The 17503-nt window shown below is 40.6% G+C and overlaps 2 protein-coding genes across 2 annotated transcripts in view; both read left to right on the top strand.

Moving 5' to 3' along the window:
• LOC140715538 (immunoglobulin superfamily member 1-like) overlaps nucleotides 1-15937 on the top strand; it is a 68918-nt gene extending 52981 nt beyond the window's left edge. Inside the window, exons 13-15 of the mRNA XM_073027892.1 lie at nucleotides 5758-5801; nucleotides 7682-7766; nucleotides 15369-15937. Of these exons, the coding sequence (XP_072883993.1) occupies nucleotides 5758-5801; nucleotides 7682-7747 (110 nt within the window). The 3' untranslated portion in view covers nucleotides 7748-7766; nucleotides 15369-15937. The remainder of the gene's footprint in view (nucleotides 1-5757; nucleotides 5802-7681; nucleotides 7767-15368) is intronic.
• Nucleotides 7917-17503, top strand: part of LOC140715537 (cell adhesion molecule CEACAM5-like) — an 89705-nt gene continuing 80118 nt past the window's right edge. Inside the window, exons 1-2 of the mRNA XM_073027891.1 lie at nucleotides 7917-7976; nucleotides 15369-15567. Coding sequence (XP_072883992.1) covers nucleotides 7917-7976; nucleotides 15369-15567 — 259 coding nt within the window. The remainder of the gene's footprint in view (nucleotides 7977-15368; nucleotides 15568-17503) is intronic.

The raw sequence follows: 17503 nt of genomic DNA, 5'->3' as shown, positions 1-17503 counted from the left end.
TGGATAGTGGGGGTCCTTAATCATGCACGTCGCCTTCCGATAGCACCACTGCTTGAAGATGTTGGTAGGCAGTACCCAGTATGGAACTGACTAATTTTATAAGTTTCTGCAACTTACTTCAAACGTGTGCAGTAGCCCCACCCCACGCCCTTACTGACCGCTATGCAATCAGTAAGAATGATCTCCACGGTTAATTTGTAGAAGTTTTCGAGTGTTTCAGTTAACAATCCAAACCTCCTCAAACTCCGAGTGAAATTTCATGTCATTTTTCAATCTTTTTTATTGATTTTCAAATAAAGAATATACAAATCAAAAGAGGAGTTTAACAAGTAGATAATATAAAAGACATATAAACAGAAATAGTAAAAACAAAGTATATAATATCAAAATCAAATAGGTAATATATTATGCTGTTATATATACAATGGTCAGAAAGAAATTACAACTCCTCATAGCAATCGTAAAAAAAGATTGGAAATTTTATTGATAAAGAAAGAAAAACCCCACTAACTAAACTGAAACAAAAAAAAAGAGAAAGAAAAAGAAAGATTGGGCAGTCCAATTCAGGATAAACTTTTAAAAAAAGAAAGGGAAAATGAAACACATCCTTCCAGTCATCTTCGAACCTTTATGGATAAGGATTTTCTCCAAAGAGAATAAAGAAAAATAAATAAATAAAGATAATTTAAATCATGTGAAAATATTGAATAAAGGGTCGCCAGACTTGTTCAAAATCAAAGGATGCATCAAATGTCCGGCTTCTAATTTTCTCCAAACTTAGACGTGACATAATGGAGGAGAGCCAATAGAAAACAGTGGGCGAGTTAGATTCTTCCAGTGTAGCAAAATAGCTCTCCTAGCCAGTAAATTTGAAAAAGCTATCACATGTTGGGCGGAAGCATCCTCTGCTTGCTTCCTCTGGAATAATCCCAAAAATTGCTGTAAGTGGATTAGGTTGAACATCCATATCTAAAAATTTAGATAATATTCCAAACATATCCCTCCAAAAATTATTTAAACTTACACGTGACCAAAACATATGGGTTAGAGTAGCCACTTTTGCGTTACATCTGTCACAATTAGGGCATATATTAGGAAAAATATGCGCCAATTTATCTTTGGACATATCTTAATCTGAATTAAAATATGGCGTGCGCAGAAAGATGAATTATTGACTAAATAATAAAGTTTACTCCATTGGTTATCTGAGAGTGAATGTTAAAGTTCTACTTCCCAGGTGCGTTTAACCCTATCATTAGGCGGCGTGTGAGCATTCATTAACTGTTTATAAATGATAGCTATTAATCTTTTTTGAAAAGGTTTAAACTGAAAAATAACATAAGCCAAATTTAAAGAGCAGGTCAAGGGTTAATTTGGTAAAAAAATTACGTAAAAAATTCCTAACCTGTAAATACCTGAAAAGATGTGTATTAGAGATATCATATTTATCCATTAACTGTGAAAAAGACATTAAACAGTCTTGTAAAAACAAATCTAAAAAAGTTTTTATTCCCTTAATTTTCCATGTCAGAAAAGCCTTATCCAAATTTGATGGTTTAAAAAAGAAATTAGAATAAATATTACTAGAAAGTAAAAAATCATTTAATTCAAAAAATCTACGAAATTGAAACCAAATTTTTAAAGTATTTTTAACAATATGGTTAAGAGCTTGTCTACCTATTCTGGAGAGCGAAAACGGAAGAGGAGCTCCTAATAAAGAAGCTAACGAAAATCCCACTACTGAATTTTCCTCCAGCTGTAATCATGAAACGCGATCTTGGTCCTTATGATCCGTATGAAATTAATAAGATATTTATGGACTTTTATTCTAATCTTTATAAATCTGAATTCTCTGATAGTAATATTGCTATGAATAGATTTTTGCAAAGGTTAAACATGCCTCAAATTTTGATTCAAGATGCTGATATGTTAGATGCACCTATTAAACAAGAGGAGATAGCCAAGGCTATATCCTCTATGCAATTAGGTAAAGCTCCGGGACCTGATGGTTATCGAATTTTATAAGACCTTTCATGAAATGCTTATACCACATCTTCATCAAACGTTCACCGATTCTACATCCTCTGGGAACCTTCCTAAAACTTTATGAAGCACTGATTTCATTGATTTCAAAAAAAGGAAAAGACTGACTGGAATGTGTATCCTACAGACCTATTTCTTTACTGAATGTACATTTTAAAATCCTCTCAAAGATTCTAGTAAATAGGCTTGAGAGTATCTTGCCTAATGTTATCTCAAACGATCAAACAGGATTTATTAAAAATCGGTATTGACATTATAATATTCGAAGATTATTAAATATCATTTATTCCCCCTCAGCCAAAGAATCTGAATGTATTGTATCTTTGGATGCAGAGAAAGCCTTTGATAGGGTCAAGTAGCCTTATCTATTTCAGGTTTTGAAGAGGTTCAGTTTTAGTCCAGGATTTATTTCCTGGATTAAATTGATTTATCATGCCCCGGTAGCTGCAGTTCTAACTAATAATCAAAAGTCTCCTTACCTTAGATTATATAGAGGTACCCGTCAGGGCTGTCCTCTTAGCCCTTTATTATTTAATTTGGCTATAGAACTACTTGCTATTGCTCTTAGGGATTCTAATTCTGTGCAGGGTATTAGGAGAGGGGATAAATTACATAAAGTTTCGTTATACGCAGATGATTTATTAGTTTACATTTCAAATCCTAAGAAATCTATTCCTTCTATGTTATCTATATTTATGGAATTTGGTACTTTTTCTGGATATAAACTTAATTTACATAAAAGTAAATTATATCCTATTAATAATTATTTTAATTATTATGATCAAATACCTTTTAATATTGCCAAAAACCATTTTACTTACCTTGGTATCAAAATTACAAAAAGCTTTAAAGACCTATATAGGTATAATTTCTTCCCTTTAGTTGAATATACTCAACAGGCGCTTTCCAAATGGTTTCCTATGTCGATGTCATTGATAAGTCGAATAAATGCCATAAAAATGGGTTTTCTACCGACGTTTTTATATATATTTCAAGCAGTTCCCTCTTTTGTTCCAAAAACATGTTTTTTATAAAATAGGTTCTCTGATTTTTGTCTTATGTTTGGAATAATAAAAGCTCTAGAGTGAATAAACTTTTATTGCAAAAATTAAAAAAAGATGGAGGACTGGCTCTACCAAACTTTACATTTTATTATTGGGCAATTAATATTCTCCATATTACTTTTTGGATATGTGATATAGACGACCGAGTGAAATTTAGCTGCTCCGATATATTGTATCCAAGTTTGGTCCTCAGATGTTGATACCCAAGTATTTGAAGTTGTTCACACTCTCCACTTCTGATCACTCAATGAGGATTGGTTTGTGGAAACTCAACTTAACCTTTCTGATGTCTACAATCAGTTCTTTAGTCTTGCTGACGTTCAGTAAAAGGCTGCTGCTACGACACATCTCAACTCAACTAACTGGTATATCTCGCTCCTGTACGCTCTTGCATCATGATCTGAAATGCTGCCAACAATAGTTCTATCATCAGCAAATTTATAGATTGCATTTGCATTATGCCTAGCTACACAGTAATTATATTATCAAAATGCAGACATCATATTTTAAAACGATATCTCTCAAAATCATTCCATCTGTAGTAAGGCACCTTAGTTGACAGTCTCGGGTTTCCATACTTGTCAAATCCATGTCTGGTAGATGCATAATTTAGCTGTGTTTTCATTTTGAGCATCTATGACTTTGTCAGTTCACTATTTTATATATACCCATCAGACACGGACACTCACACTCACACATTCACATACACACACACACACACACACACACACACACACACACACACACACACACACACACACACACACACACACACACACACACACACACTTTGTCTCACGCACATGGACTCCTCATTCTGTCAACTTTTTCCACTCCTCTATCTCCCACTCTCTCATACACACGCACACATATTCTTTCAATCTCTATCACTCTCTGTTTCTCTTTCTCTCTCACACACACACACACACACACACTCTCCCCTGTCCCCTCCCCCTCCTCCCCCTCCCCCTCCTCCCCCGCCTCCCCGTCCTCCCTCCTCCTCCCCCCCCCCTTCTCCCCCTCTTTTTCCCCTTGCCTCCCCCTCTCTCTTCCTGTATCTATGTCATGTATTAACACTTTTGTCTATTTTTCTTAGTTGCTTTAATTTCAGCCTCATTTTCACCTTACGGGTCATGTTTACTTTGTCCAAGCAATTGTGGATTTGGTCAGTTTGTTATTCTGTGCCAAGAAGCAGAAATTGCAAATGTCCATGCAAGCATACGGTTCTCTACATTGCTGTTAATTGCATCGCTTTTAACTGTTTAGAACCACCTCATAATTTACAGGGAAGTGCAGAGGCCGCAGAGTATTGAGGTGAGATCATGAATTTTGCAGAACTAAATGGATATAACATTCATATTCAAATGTTGGGGAAAGAATTAGAATTCTGATCATCATCTCAGAACACTTTTACCTGATATTCTGGAGTATCAATTGTAGAGATGTTATTATGACGGAAATGATTTCCAGTTTAATCATTGTCCCCAGTACCAGCTCCCCAAGCATCTCTCCAAGTATATTACATGCTCCACACTAGCCCCTCTTGATATGTTTCCGCGGCGTAACAGCAGCAACGGAGCAGTATGATTCAACCTTTTTACTGATTCATGTCAGTGAAGATACACGACGCACAGCTTAGGGTATGAGATCCACAAACTATGTTCGCTGAAACGAAAGACGTGCACACTTGAATGTCCGCAACCAAATGAAGATACTTCATGCACATAGGAGACCCAGTCGATTGACTGCACGATCGTTCGTCCGCATGCACACTCACCACATTATCACAATCGATCTGATACGGTTTATAATCAATCCTTGCTGATTATCTTCAATATTTGCCTTCCCAGTTGTTATTGGTTTTCACTCCTTTGTGGGATCTTTGTGTACTTCTACCTTTACTTGTTAATTCATTTTACTCCCCGTTTTCCTCTCAATACTACCTGAACTCTCCCTTTCGCTACACTTTGCAAACCACAGTCTTTACACGTGCACTTCCTGCCTCGATCTGATATGGTGCACCTCTGGCCGTCGAATGGTTTCCTCATTCAAGTCATGTTCAAGTTCAATTTTATTGTCATTTCAACCATCTACATGTATACTGCCAAATGAAACAATGTTCCTCCGGACCAAGGTGTACAGTGCAGTACATATAGTGTAACACGCACATCACATGTAAATCACACATTGCCACATATAAATTCGCAAATAATAGACGACTTTTACGACACAAGTAAACAATGTAAACAGTATGCGGCTAACTGGAGCTTCCTCCGTGGTGAAACCTGTGTTGTGACAGGGACTGCCATACTTTTGCTCTTCCCATCCAACATGCTCCTCTGGACAATATCTGTACTCTAGTTCTATGCATTTGCAGCATAGTCACAGAGTAACCTCGGGCACGTCAAGGAGTGACGTACTTAAATCGTTTACCGTCTGTAAAATGCACCGCACTTCCTTTCTTCATCTAACGTTCACAATTGCACCTTATTCTCGTTTAATCACATCTGTCCTGTTGGGGACAACTCACTAATTGCGCAGTCACTTATCAACCAGATAGATCTCCTGCAATTTCTTTCCCCCCACCTCAATATCTTTGCAGTATTTGCCAAATAAATTAAGTTGAATTGTAAATCTGTGTTTCTTTCAGGGCAGCTCCGCCTGCTAAGTTCGGACCGAATGACAATATCGTATGTAAGTATTGTGTGACATCTAGATTTCCACGAGATTTGAAATATATTTTATTTGTCGTTTTATGATATTATTAGAACGAAAGTGACTTTGCAACGTGCTCACAATCTTGTGAGTACACGATGAACTGCGTTCAGAATCCAATACCAGGAATTAGCATTGTGCACTCTCAACAAAAGGAGCAGAATACTTCAGAAAGTGTATGCCTGACGCTCAGTTAGAAACGTGAGGGAACAGAAAAAGCAGATCGCACATAATGCGCAGCAAAGGAGTATATGGAAAATGCTAGAATCACTCAGGAGTTCCATCAGCCCCTATGGGAATGAATCTGATCTGAAATGTCGGCCTTCTTACCATTTCCATTTTCACTGACTGAGCTGGTGAGTGTTTGCGCCCCTTCCCCTTTTGCCGAATTGCAGAATCGACATTATTCCACGTTTTCATAAATAGACTTCTATGCGAGTGAGAGGGATTTATTAGCATCCCTAGCTTTTGAAATGAAATGTGAGAGGAAATTTGAAGCATGGGAGCAGTGTTGGGGTGTTGAAATTGCCTAAAGCCAGCGCTGGAATTCGAGGTCGAACCCGGTACCGAAGGCTGTGAGGCATCGTCTGCGTTACTCTATGATGTCACTGGCGAAGCGTTATTCACTCTTAATTTTTTGCTTTTTGAGAACTTGTTGGTGTTCTGATTCAGATCAGTTCAAAATAATCCAAAGGGATTTAATCGCTCGCATTGGAAGTGGAAATGAGAGTAGCTGTGAGGATATAAAAGGGATTCCTGAAGTTTTGTTTTGACAAATAGACCGGCATAGACCATGGCTGGTTATATTTTACAATGTGGAAGACAGAGTATACCCACTTATGAATACAACGCAGAAATACTGAACATTCTGTCGAAAAATACATTTTTGAATGGTTTGTTGAATGTTCAGTCTGAGGCACAGTGAAGTTCCATTGGCTTTTGTTGTCCTATACAGCATACAGAGAGCCAACAGATTTATTGTACTGTCAGAATATAGGTAGAAATAATTTGTTCTCTGAATCAAGAAAGTTGGAGCAGAAATACAAATGCACTGGGTTCCGCTTATTTGGGAGATATTGTGACCACTACGCTTTGGCCTAATTATCGGCACGATGTCCCAAATAAACTAAAGGCATCCCAGCAATTCTCTTGGTAAGTTCTTGTTTTTGAAGAGTTGTTCCAAATAACCTGCTTGTCTGATTAAACGGTGGCCTCTAGATGTTTAACTAGAATTGTATGAGTCCTTTCTGGAGCATAGCGTGAGTATTACATGCAGATTTGGTTCCTCACCTCAACTGATGTATTTACTCCTGTTGGATATAGTAGTGATTGCTCAGCAGAGACAATTTCTGTATATACTTCCCCTGATTGAAACATTCTCTGCTGCAATAGTTATTGATGTTAACTCCGTCCCGTTCTAAATATAAACTTGTTCAATGTTCTGGCGTTTGTTTCGATGAGTCTGTGAGCCCAACAGTTTAGCTTTGATTATTTTATTAGGTCACGTTCAGATGCTCGTGAAAGAAGCCGATTCCACTTTGATTTTAACACAACAACCTTACTCTCGCTTAACGGCCTGCATCTGTAATTAACAGCGCTCAGGCGACAGATGTTTTCTATTATTTATTTATTTTATTTATTTCACAATGCAGCTCTGAGCAGGCCCCTTCAGTCTGTAATACCGTCCCGCTAACCTCTTGCGCTTTCGTTGCTCCCACAGAAATATTCCAGTCCAACTATGAGCAATTTATTGTTACTGCCTGTTGCAACTGCTCATCTGTCGATAGACTGGTTTTCAACCGTTAACATATAGATGGAGATCCAACTGATTCACTAACGAATTTTAACATTCTCCTCAGGGTAAGAAAGAAAGCTTTCAAGCGCAAGGAGATGATAGAACGGGCTCTGCAGACCTCAAGCTGTAGAAGGGACAATGGGTTCCTGGTAAGTTCATTCCATACTTATAATATTTTTTCTTATTTAACTCTTTAGATATTAGGGGGTATGTCTGCAGGGCCAGGGTTCTATTCTGGGTGTCAGTTGTAGGATTTCCGGGATCTCCACCATGGTCACATCTCCACCAGGTGCATCCAGATGCAAGACCTTAGAGACCGTGTTCTGGCACTGGAGCTGCAGCTCCATGACTTCCGGCTTGTTAGGGAAAGTGAATATGCGATAGGACCTAGAATGTAGTCACCACAAGGCTACAGGAGTCGCATAAAAGGGTAACTGATCCAGAGTTAACCTGTACCTCAGAGGGAAACTTCTAAAATGAGAAGAGTGAAGGACCGAACGTGTATTTAAATGTGTGCAGCACTCAGAATGAGGTGGACCAACTCGTGGCCCAATTAGAGACTGGTCGATATGATGTTGTGCGCATCACTGCGTCGTCACTGAAAGAAGAGCTTAACATCAAATGATATGATTTCGATCGAAAGGACAGGCAGCAAACGCATAGGCGGGGATGTGGCTCCGTTGGTAGGAGAAAGATTTAAATCATTTGAAAGAGGTGACTTAGTGTCAAATTTGGAATCTTTGTAGGTGGAGTTCAGAAACTGCAGGCATAAACAAACTTATCGGAATCATTATAAGGCCTCCAAATAGTAGCCAAGATGAGGAGTTGAGATTGGAAGTAGGAAAAGGAACGTAATAAGGGTAAATTCATCATTTTAATGGGGTACTTCAGAATGAGTTCGGCCTTGCCCAGATGGACTGGAGGAGGATAATGGTGGGGATGACGGCAGAACAGAAATGTCTGATGGTTCTGGAAACAGTTCCCAAGGCGCAGGATAGATATGCCCCACAGAGGAATACCATATAACCATATAACAATTACAGCACAGAAACAGGCCATCTCGGTCCTTCTAGTCCGTGCCGAACACTTACTCTCACCTAGTCCCACAGAACGGCACTCAACCCACAACCCTCCATTCCTTTCCTGTCCATATACATATACAATTTTACATTAAATGACAATATCGAACCTACCCCTACCACTTCCACTGGAAGCTCGTTCCACACAGCTACCACTCTCTGAGTAAAGAAATTCCTCCTCGTGCTACCCTTAAACGTTTTTCCCCTAACTCTCAACTCATGTCCTCCCCTAATCTCAATGGGAAAAGCCTATCCACGTCAACTCTATCTCTCCCCCACATAATTTTAAATACCTCTATCAAGTCCCCCCTCAACCTTCTATACTCCAAAGAATAAAGACTATCTTGTTCAACCTTTCTCTGTAATTTAGTTGCTAAAACACAGGTAACATTCTAGTAAATCTTCTCAGTACTCTCTCTATTAGTGTTGACACCTTTCCTATAATTCGGAGATTAGAGCTGTACACAATACTCCAAATTTGGCCTTACCAATGTCTTGTATAATTTTAACATTGCATCCCAACTCCTATACTCAATGCTCTGATTTATAAAGGCCAGCATACCAAAAGCTTTCTTCACCACCCTATCCACATGAGATTCCACCTTAAAGAACTATGCACGATTATTCCTAGCTCACTCTGTTCTTCAATGCCCTACCCTTTACCATGTATGTCCTATTTTGATTATTCCTACCAAACTGTAGCACCTCACACTTATCAGCATTAAACTCCATCTGCCATCGCTCAGCCAGCTCTTCTAAATGGCCTAAATCTCTCTGCAAGCTTTGAAACCCTTGTTCATTTTCCACAACACCACCTATCTTAGTATCATCTGCATACTTCCTAATCCAATTTACCACCCTATCATCCAGATCATTAATGTATATAACAAACAGCATTGGACCCAGTACAGATCCCTGAGGCACACCACTAGCCACCGGCCTCCAACCTTACAGACTGTTATCCACCACTATTCTCTGGTACCTCCCATCCAGCCACTGCTAAATCCATTTTACTACCTCAATAGTAACACCTAAAGATTGAATCTTCCTAACTAACCTTCCGTGCGGAACCTTGTCAAAGGCCTTACTGAAGTCCATATAGCAACATCCACTGCTTTACCCTCGTCAACTTTCCTGGTAACCTGTTCAAAAATTTCAATAAGATTTGTCAAACATGACCTACCACGCGCAAATACATGTTGACTGTTCCTGATCAGACCCTGTCTATCCCGATAACTATATGTACCATCTCTAAGAATATTTTCCATTAATTTACCCACCACTGACGTCACATTTACAGGCCTATAATTGCGAGGTTTACTCTTAGAACCCGTTTTAAACAATGGAACAACATGGGACATACACCAAACCTCCGGCACCATCCCTGTTTCTAATTACATTTAAATATTTCTGTCAAGCCCCTGCTATCGCTACACTTACTTCCCTCAAGGTCCAAGGGAAAATGCTGTCAGGACCGGGAGATTTATCCACTTTTATATTCCTTAAAAGCGCCAGTACTTCCTCCTCTTTAATCGTCATACTTTGATAACTTCCCTACTTGCTTCCCTGCACCTTAGACAATTCAATATCCTTCTCCTTAGTGAATACCGAAGAAAAGAAATCGTTCAAAATCCCCACCCGCCCCCCCCCCCACATCTCTTTTCACTCCACACATAGCTGTCTACTATGATCCTCTAAGGGAACAATTTTATCCCTCACTGTCCTTTTGCTATTAATATAACTGTAGAAACCCTTTGGATTTATTTATTTATTTTCACCTTACTTGACAAAGCAACCGCATATCTTCTTTTAGCTTTTCTAATTTCTTTCTTAAGATTATGTTTACATTCTTTGTATTCATTGAGCACCTCATTTACTCCATGCTGCCTATATTTCTTGTCGATCTCTCTCTTTTTCCGAACCAAGTTTCCAATATTCCTTGAAAACTATGGCTCTCTCAAACTTTTAGCCTTTCCTTTCAACCTAACAGCAACATAAAGATTCTGTACACTCAAAGTTTCACCTTTAACTGACTTCCATTTCTCTATTACATCCTTCGCATAAAATAAATTGTCCCAAACCACTCCTTCTAAATCCTTGCGCATCTCCTCAAAGTTAGCTTTTCTCTGATCAAAAATGTCAACCCTGGGCCCAGTCCTATCCTTCTCCATAATTATATTGAAACTAATGGCTTTGTGATCACTGGACCCGAAGTGCTCCCCAACACATACCTCCATCACCTGACTTATTTCATTCCCTAACAGGAGATCCTGCACTGCCCCTTCTCTAGTTAGTATCTCTATGGATTGCTTCCAAAAACTATCCTGCACACATTTTACAAACTCCAAACCATCCAACCCTTTTACAGTATGGGCTTCCCAGTCTATGTGGAAAATTAAAATCTCCCACAATCACAGCCCTGAGCTTACTACAAATATCTGCTATCTCCTTACAAATTTGCTCCTCCCATTCTCGCTCCACATTAGGTGGTCTATAATACACCCCAGTAAGTGTTACTACACCTTTCCCATTTCTCAATTCCACCCAAATAGTCTCCCTAGACAAGCCCTCTAATCTATCCTGCCAGAGCACCGCTGTAATATTTTCTCTGACAAGCAACGCAACACCTGCCCCTCTTGTCCCATCGTACCTATCTCACCTGAAGCAACGAAATCCAGGAATATTTAGTTGCCAATCACACACCTCCTGCAACCATGCTTCACTAATAGCTACAACATCATATTTCCAGGTATCAATCCATGCTCTAAGCTCATCCACCTTTCTTACAATGCTCCCAGCATTAAAATGCATTCATTTAAGAAATTCTCCACCACTTCCTCTCTGTTTAACTCTCATGGTGCAAACAACTTTACTATCTTCTTTTTCTTCCTTCCCCCATGCATCTGTTCCTACAATCTGGTTCCCCTCCCCCTTGTATCAAGTTTAAATCCACTGGAGCCTTTCTAGAAAATCTACCTGCAAGAATATTTGTCCCCGTCCAGTTTAGATGTAAACCATCCCGCAGGAATAGGTCCCACCTTCCCTGGAAAACTGCCCAATTATCTATAAATTGGAAGCCCTCCCTCCTACACCATGTCTTCAGCCACGTGCTGATCTGCCCTATCTTACTATTTCTAAACCCACCTGCACGTGGCACTGGTAGCAATCCTGAGATTGCTATCCTGGTGGTCCTGTCCTTTAACTTGGCGCCTGGATCCCTAAACTCACCTTTCAGGACCTCCTCACTCTTCCTACCCTCATCATTGGTCCCTACATGGACCACGAAATCCGGCTGCTCACCCTCCCTCTTGAGAATACTGAGAACTCGATCCAAGATATCGCGGACCCTGGCACCAGCTAGGCAACAGACCATCCGGGATTTTCGATCACTTCCACGGAGCCTGCTATCTGTTGCCCTAACTATAGAATCCCCTATCACTACTGCTCTCCCCTTTTCCCTCCTTCCCTTCTGTGCTGAGGGTCCAGTCTCGGTGCCAGAGACGCAACCACTGCAACATGTCCCTGGTAGGTCGTCCCCACCAACAGTATCCAAAACAGTATACTTATTATTGATAGGAACGGCCACAGGGGTGCACTGCTCATTCTGTCTAATTCCCTTCCCTCTCCTGACAGTCACCCAGCTACCTGTCTCCTGACTTTTAGGGGTGACTATCTCCCTGTAACTCTTGTTTATGTCTGCCTCTGCCTCCCGAATGATCCGAAGCTCATCCAGCTTCAGCTCCAGTTCCATAACACGGTTTGTCAGGACCTGCTGCAACTGCAAGCACCTTTTGCAGGTGTAGTCATCAGGGACAATTGTGCTCGCCCTGACTTCCCATAAACTGCAAACAGAGCACTCAACTGCCCTAACTACAGCCTCCATTACCTACTCCTAAGCTAATTAGATTAATTAAAGGAGCTTACCCGGCCTTACCTTACTTGGAGTGAAGCTCGTCCTTAGACTCTGCTCGCTTTTTAAATTCTCCCGCTGATCTCAGAGGCCGACTTACACAGGCTTGTGCAGTTGTGCCTCGTTCAAACCTCGCCTCTGCCAGTTCTCGCCTCAGCCTGATTGAACCAAAGCTGTCCCACTCTGCCTCAGTCCACTCCGACGATGGCCACTGTACATGGCGGTCTTCCTTTTAAACCTTTGGTGCGCTACGTCACACGCCTGTTCAGTCTATCCTCTTTTGCCCGATCAGTTTAAAAAAAAACAGCTTCTCTCAGAGATGCCTTTACTTCTTCCATCTCCGCCTCTTGCTTCGATTTAAAAGACCGTTGAAAAATTCCTCTCCTTTTTAAACGTTTGGCGCACTACGTCACGCGCCTACGCAGTCTATCCTCTTTTCCCTGATCTGTTAATACGTTCTCAAAATGTTAATACGTTCTCAAAATGTGCCTTGGCTGACAAGAGAAGTTAAGGACTGCATAAAAGCGAAAGGAAAGGGCATATGAGGTAGCAAAATAGAGTGGGAAGTCTAATGATTGGGAAGCTTTTAAAATTCAACAAAGGGCAACTGAAAAAAGCTGTAAGAAGGAGAATGATTAAATGTAAGAGCAAAGTAGCCACGGAAGATATTGAAAATTATTGTCAGTTATGTGAAGAGTAAAAGGGAAGTGAGAGTTGATGTTGGACCACCGGAAAATGATGCTGGAGATGTACTCATGGCAGAAAAAGAAATGGCGTATGAGCCGAATGAGTACTTTGTATCGGTCTTCACTATTGAAAACACTAGCAGTGTGCCAGAGGTCTGTGAGTGTCAGGGGGCAGAATTGATTGTCATTGATTTTCTAAACGACAACGTGCAAGACAAACTCAAAGTTCCCAAGGTGGATCAGTCACCTGGACCAGATGGACTACATCCCAGAGACCTGAGAGGTGTTGCTGAAGAGATAGTCGATGCATTGGTCATGATATTTCAAGAATCACTTGATTGTGGCATGGTATCGGAGGATTGGAAGATTGCAAATGTCAACCTACTCTTTAAGATGGGGGGAGAGCTAAAGGAATGAATATAGACCAGTTATCCTAAACTCAGTGCTTGAGATTGCGTTGGAGTCTATTAGTAAGGATAAGATTTCGGTGTACTTGGGCAATAATGAACCTAAGTCAAAGCTAGCATGGTTTCTGTCAAGAGAAATCTTGCCTGACAAAACTGTTAGAGTTCTTCGAGGAAGTAACAGGCAGGGTGGACAAAGAAGAGGCAGTGGATGTCACTTACTTGGGTTTTCAGAGGGCACGTGATAAGGTGCCACCAGGAGGCTGCTTAAAAAGATGAAATCCTATGGCATTACAGGAAAGATATTGGCCTGGACAGAGGAATGGCTGATAGTTAATGGAATTGATGGTTTTGTCGCAAAGATTGTGTATGATACAATGCTAGGTAGAAGAGTAGGTATTGCTAAGGAGGTAATGCGTTGCTGCAGAATTTAAGCAAATTGGATGAATGGGCAAAAAAATGGCAGATTGAATACAGTGTTGGGAAATCTACCATAATGCATTTTGGTAAAAGGAACAATAAAGCAGAACAATTAATAGGGAGAATTTTCAATCATCGGAGATGCAGAGAGACATGGGAGTCTGCGTGCAGGACTCCCAGAGGGTTCATTTGCAGGTTGACTCTGTGATAAAGAAGGCAAAACCAAGGAGATAAAACGAGGTTTTATAAAGCACTCGTCAGACCGAACGTAGGGTATTGTCAACAGTTTTGGGCCGCGTATCTCAGAAAGGATGTGTTGTCATTGGAGAGAGTCCAGAGGAGATTCATAAGAATTATTCTGGGAATGAAGGGATTAACATTTGAGTATCGCTTGGCAGCGTTGGGCATGTATTCACTAGAATTAAGAAGAATGCGGGTGGATCTCATTGAAACCTACCAAATGTTGAAAGGACATGGAGGGGGTATTCCCTGTGGTGGGGGTATCCAGAACCAGATGCCACTGCCTCAAAAGAGACGGGTGACCCTTTTAGGACAGAAGTAAGGAGAGTTCTATTAGAACAGAGATAAGGGGAGTATACTTTTTTATCCAGAGATAGTGAATCTTCAGAATACACATCCACATACTGCAGTGGAGGTGTGTATATTTAAAGCTGCTGTAAACAGTTTCCCGATTGTTCAACGTAAGAAATGGAGAGAAGGCAGGTGTATGGGGTTAAGTGGGTTCCAGAATTAGCCATGATGGAATGGCAGACCAGACTCAAAGGGTTGAATGATCTAATTCTGCTCCAATATCATATGGTCTTAAATCCAATGGGTCCAGTTTGCCAGGAGTTAAGGTGCCAATCAAGACAATGATTGAAATGGGCAATTTTCATCTTACCATCCAGGCATTCCTTCAACACAGAGCACCAAGCCCAATTTATGTCTATTTGCGATGGGGTTACCGGGCTGATGAGGTCGCCTTCCATTCATTATTTGTCAAGCGAGGTTACCTCTGTGTTCCCTCTTAATGGGAAATATAGAAAATTTTCGGAAAAGTTAACTATTAATAGTCTTGCATTCCGTCCCAATATTCAACACTCTCATACATAATTCCACATTTGAATTATATTTTGCCATACTCACTGCAACAGAAGTAGAAGGAGCTAAAAATGTGTCCAATGCTTTTTCTGGACCTGGACGAAACAGGTGAAGTCATCTCTTGTCAAGTGTTTGTCTTTTTTTTTTCAAGGCGGCTGGCATCGTCCCGGAGACGGTGATCTACTGTTCCAAATCAAGCTACTTCCTCATGGGCAGTGGTTTCTCGCGTTCGGATCTCGCAGATCGGCCTGACTTTTTGATGTCTCCAGGTGCGGCCTGGAAGATATGCGCCAAAGGGGTGCGGCCCAGAGGCCGACACGATTACTCGCCGATGAAGATTTGCTTTCATGGTTGCTGGTTTACGGTTGATTCTTTATCTGGAGCAAGTGGAGGGAGGCGGGAGGGTTGAAACTTATGCTGCTGTTTGGATATGGTAGGCGGGAGGAGAGCTTTGGGGTTGTAACATTTTCTGTCCTTCAATCTTTGCGTTTTCCTCTATTTCGTGGATGTCTGCGAAAAGGAAGGATTTCAAGTTGTATAATGTGTATATTCTCTATATTAAATTCAACCATTGATAACTTTCATACCACTGTAGCAATTTTTATTAAAATTTGATTTCTTTTTGAGTTTGTATTTTAAAGTAAGCTTTTCCTTAATGACGTTTGCCACTTGATTGTGTCTGTGTAAGTAATCAGATTGAAATAAATTGCTGCAGGAACATATCGTGTGTCGGATTGCTTCTTGTTTACCTTGATATTTTCTGCATTTATCACCTTCAATGTGTTGGTCTTCAATTGTGTATATTCCCTTTGTGTGTGCGTTAACACTGATCCTGTATTGCTCGTAAGAAACCATTATCTTTCTGTGACAAGGTCTCTCTCTGTGTGCCGGGTATTCGGCACGTTCTTGTTGACATCTCGCCTGTTCAGACCGTGCTGATGTATTGCATGGAGGGTTATACACTTCCATTGGTCAACCTTTTCTTCTATACTGATCATTTTATTTTTCTGGTTTGTGTTTTCGTATAGCTTTGGTTGTGTGAACTTTGTTTTATCATTATTATTGTTATTATTGTGATCAATTCACGTTCTTTATGTATTTGCGCAGTTTACTTTGTTTTTGCACATTAGTTGTTGCCCGTCCTGTTCTATCCAGTCTTTCGTTCATTCTATTGTTTTGTTTTTTCTTGTCTTTACTGAGATTGTTCAGGGTTTCATGTGGTTACATCTCTGCACTTTGGCTTCCTTGTGTGTCCCCACTTTTTCTTTTACTTTGGCTCTGACCTTAATTGTCCGCCACGATAGTTTCCTTCTTTCATTCGAAAGTTTCTTCTTGTTTGGAATATATCTGTCTATCAGTTACCTCATTTCGTGAAGAAACTCCAGCCATTGCAGCTCTGCTGACCTTCCTGCTAGTGTCCCTTTCCAGTCAACATTGGCCAGTTCCACTCTTACGCCATTTTAAGTTATTTGATTCCACTGAAACACCGACATATTGGAATTTAGTTTCTCCTTCACAAATTTCAAAGTGAATTCGATCATTCTGTGATCACTGTTCCCCAAGGGTTTCTTTACATTAAGCTCTCTTAGCAACTCCGGATCATTGCACAACACCCAATCCAGCACAGCCGATCTCCAGTGGGCTCAACAGCAAGCTGTTCTGAAAATCTATCCGTAGACATTCTACAAATTCTTTCTCTTGTTGTCTAATACTGAGCTGGTTTCCCAGTCCACTTTCATGATAAAATCCCCTACCATTATCGTGACATCGCCCTTCTGACACGCATTTTCTATTTCCTGCTGTAACTTGTAATCCACATCCCGGCTGCTGTTTGGAGGCATGTATAGAACTGCCGTCAGGGTCTTGCTATTTCTTGCCTTGCTATTTCTTAACGCAAGCTGTAGAGTCTTCACATCTTCCGACTCTGTGTCATCCCTATATATAAACTGAGAGTTAGTGAACAAACTCCGACTCCTCGATCTATATATACCATTGCGCAGCTCCTAACCAACTGAACTCAGACAGTAAATGCATGACTCTATTAAACCACTCACCACTGCCTCGCCCGTAGTGGTAAGCGGATGGATATGACATAGGGCTTATTTTTGTGTTCCCTCTTCATTAGACAATGTTCCGGTGGCCACTCATTTCAATTCTCCTTCCCATTCCGTCATTGTAAGTCCATTGCCTGCTCTACGGCCGCGATGAGGCCACACTCAGGTTCGAGTAGAAAAACCTGATATTCCGTCTGCGTAGCCTCCAACCTGATGGCATGAAAATCGATTT

The sequence above is a fragment of the Hemitrygon akajei genome, chromosome 24, assembly GCF_048418815.1.
Source record: "Hemitrygon akajei chromosome 24, sHemAka1.3, whole genome shotgun sequence".
NCBI classification, from domain to species: domain Eukaryota; kingdom Metazoa; phylum Chordata; class Chondrichthyes; order Myliobatiformes; family Dasyatidae; genus Hemitrygon; species Hemitrygon akajei.
This window is presented reverse-complemented; position numbering and strand designations above follow the sequence as displayed.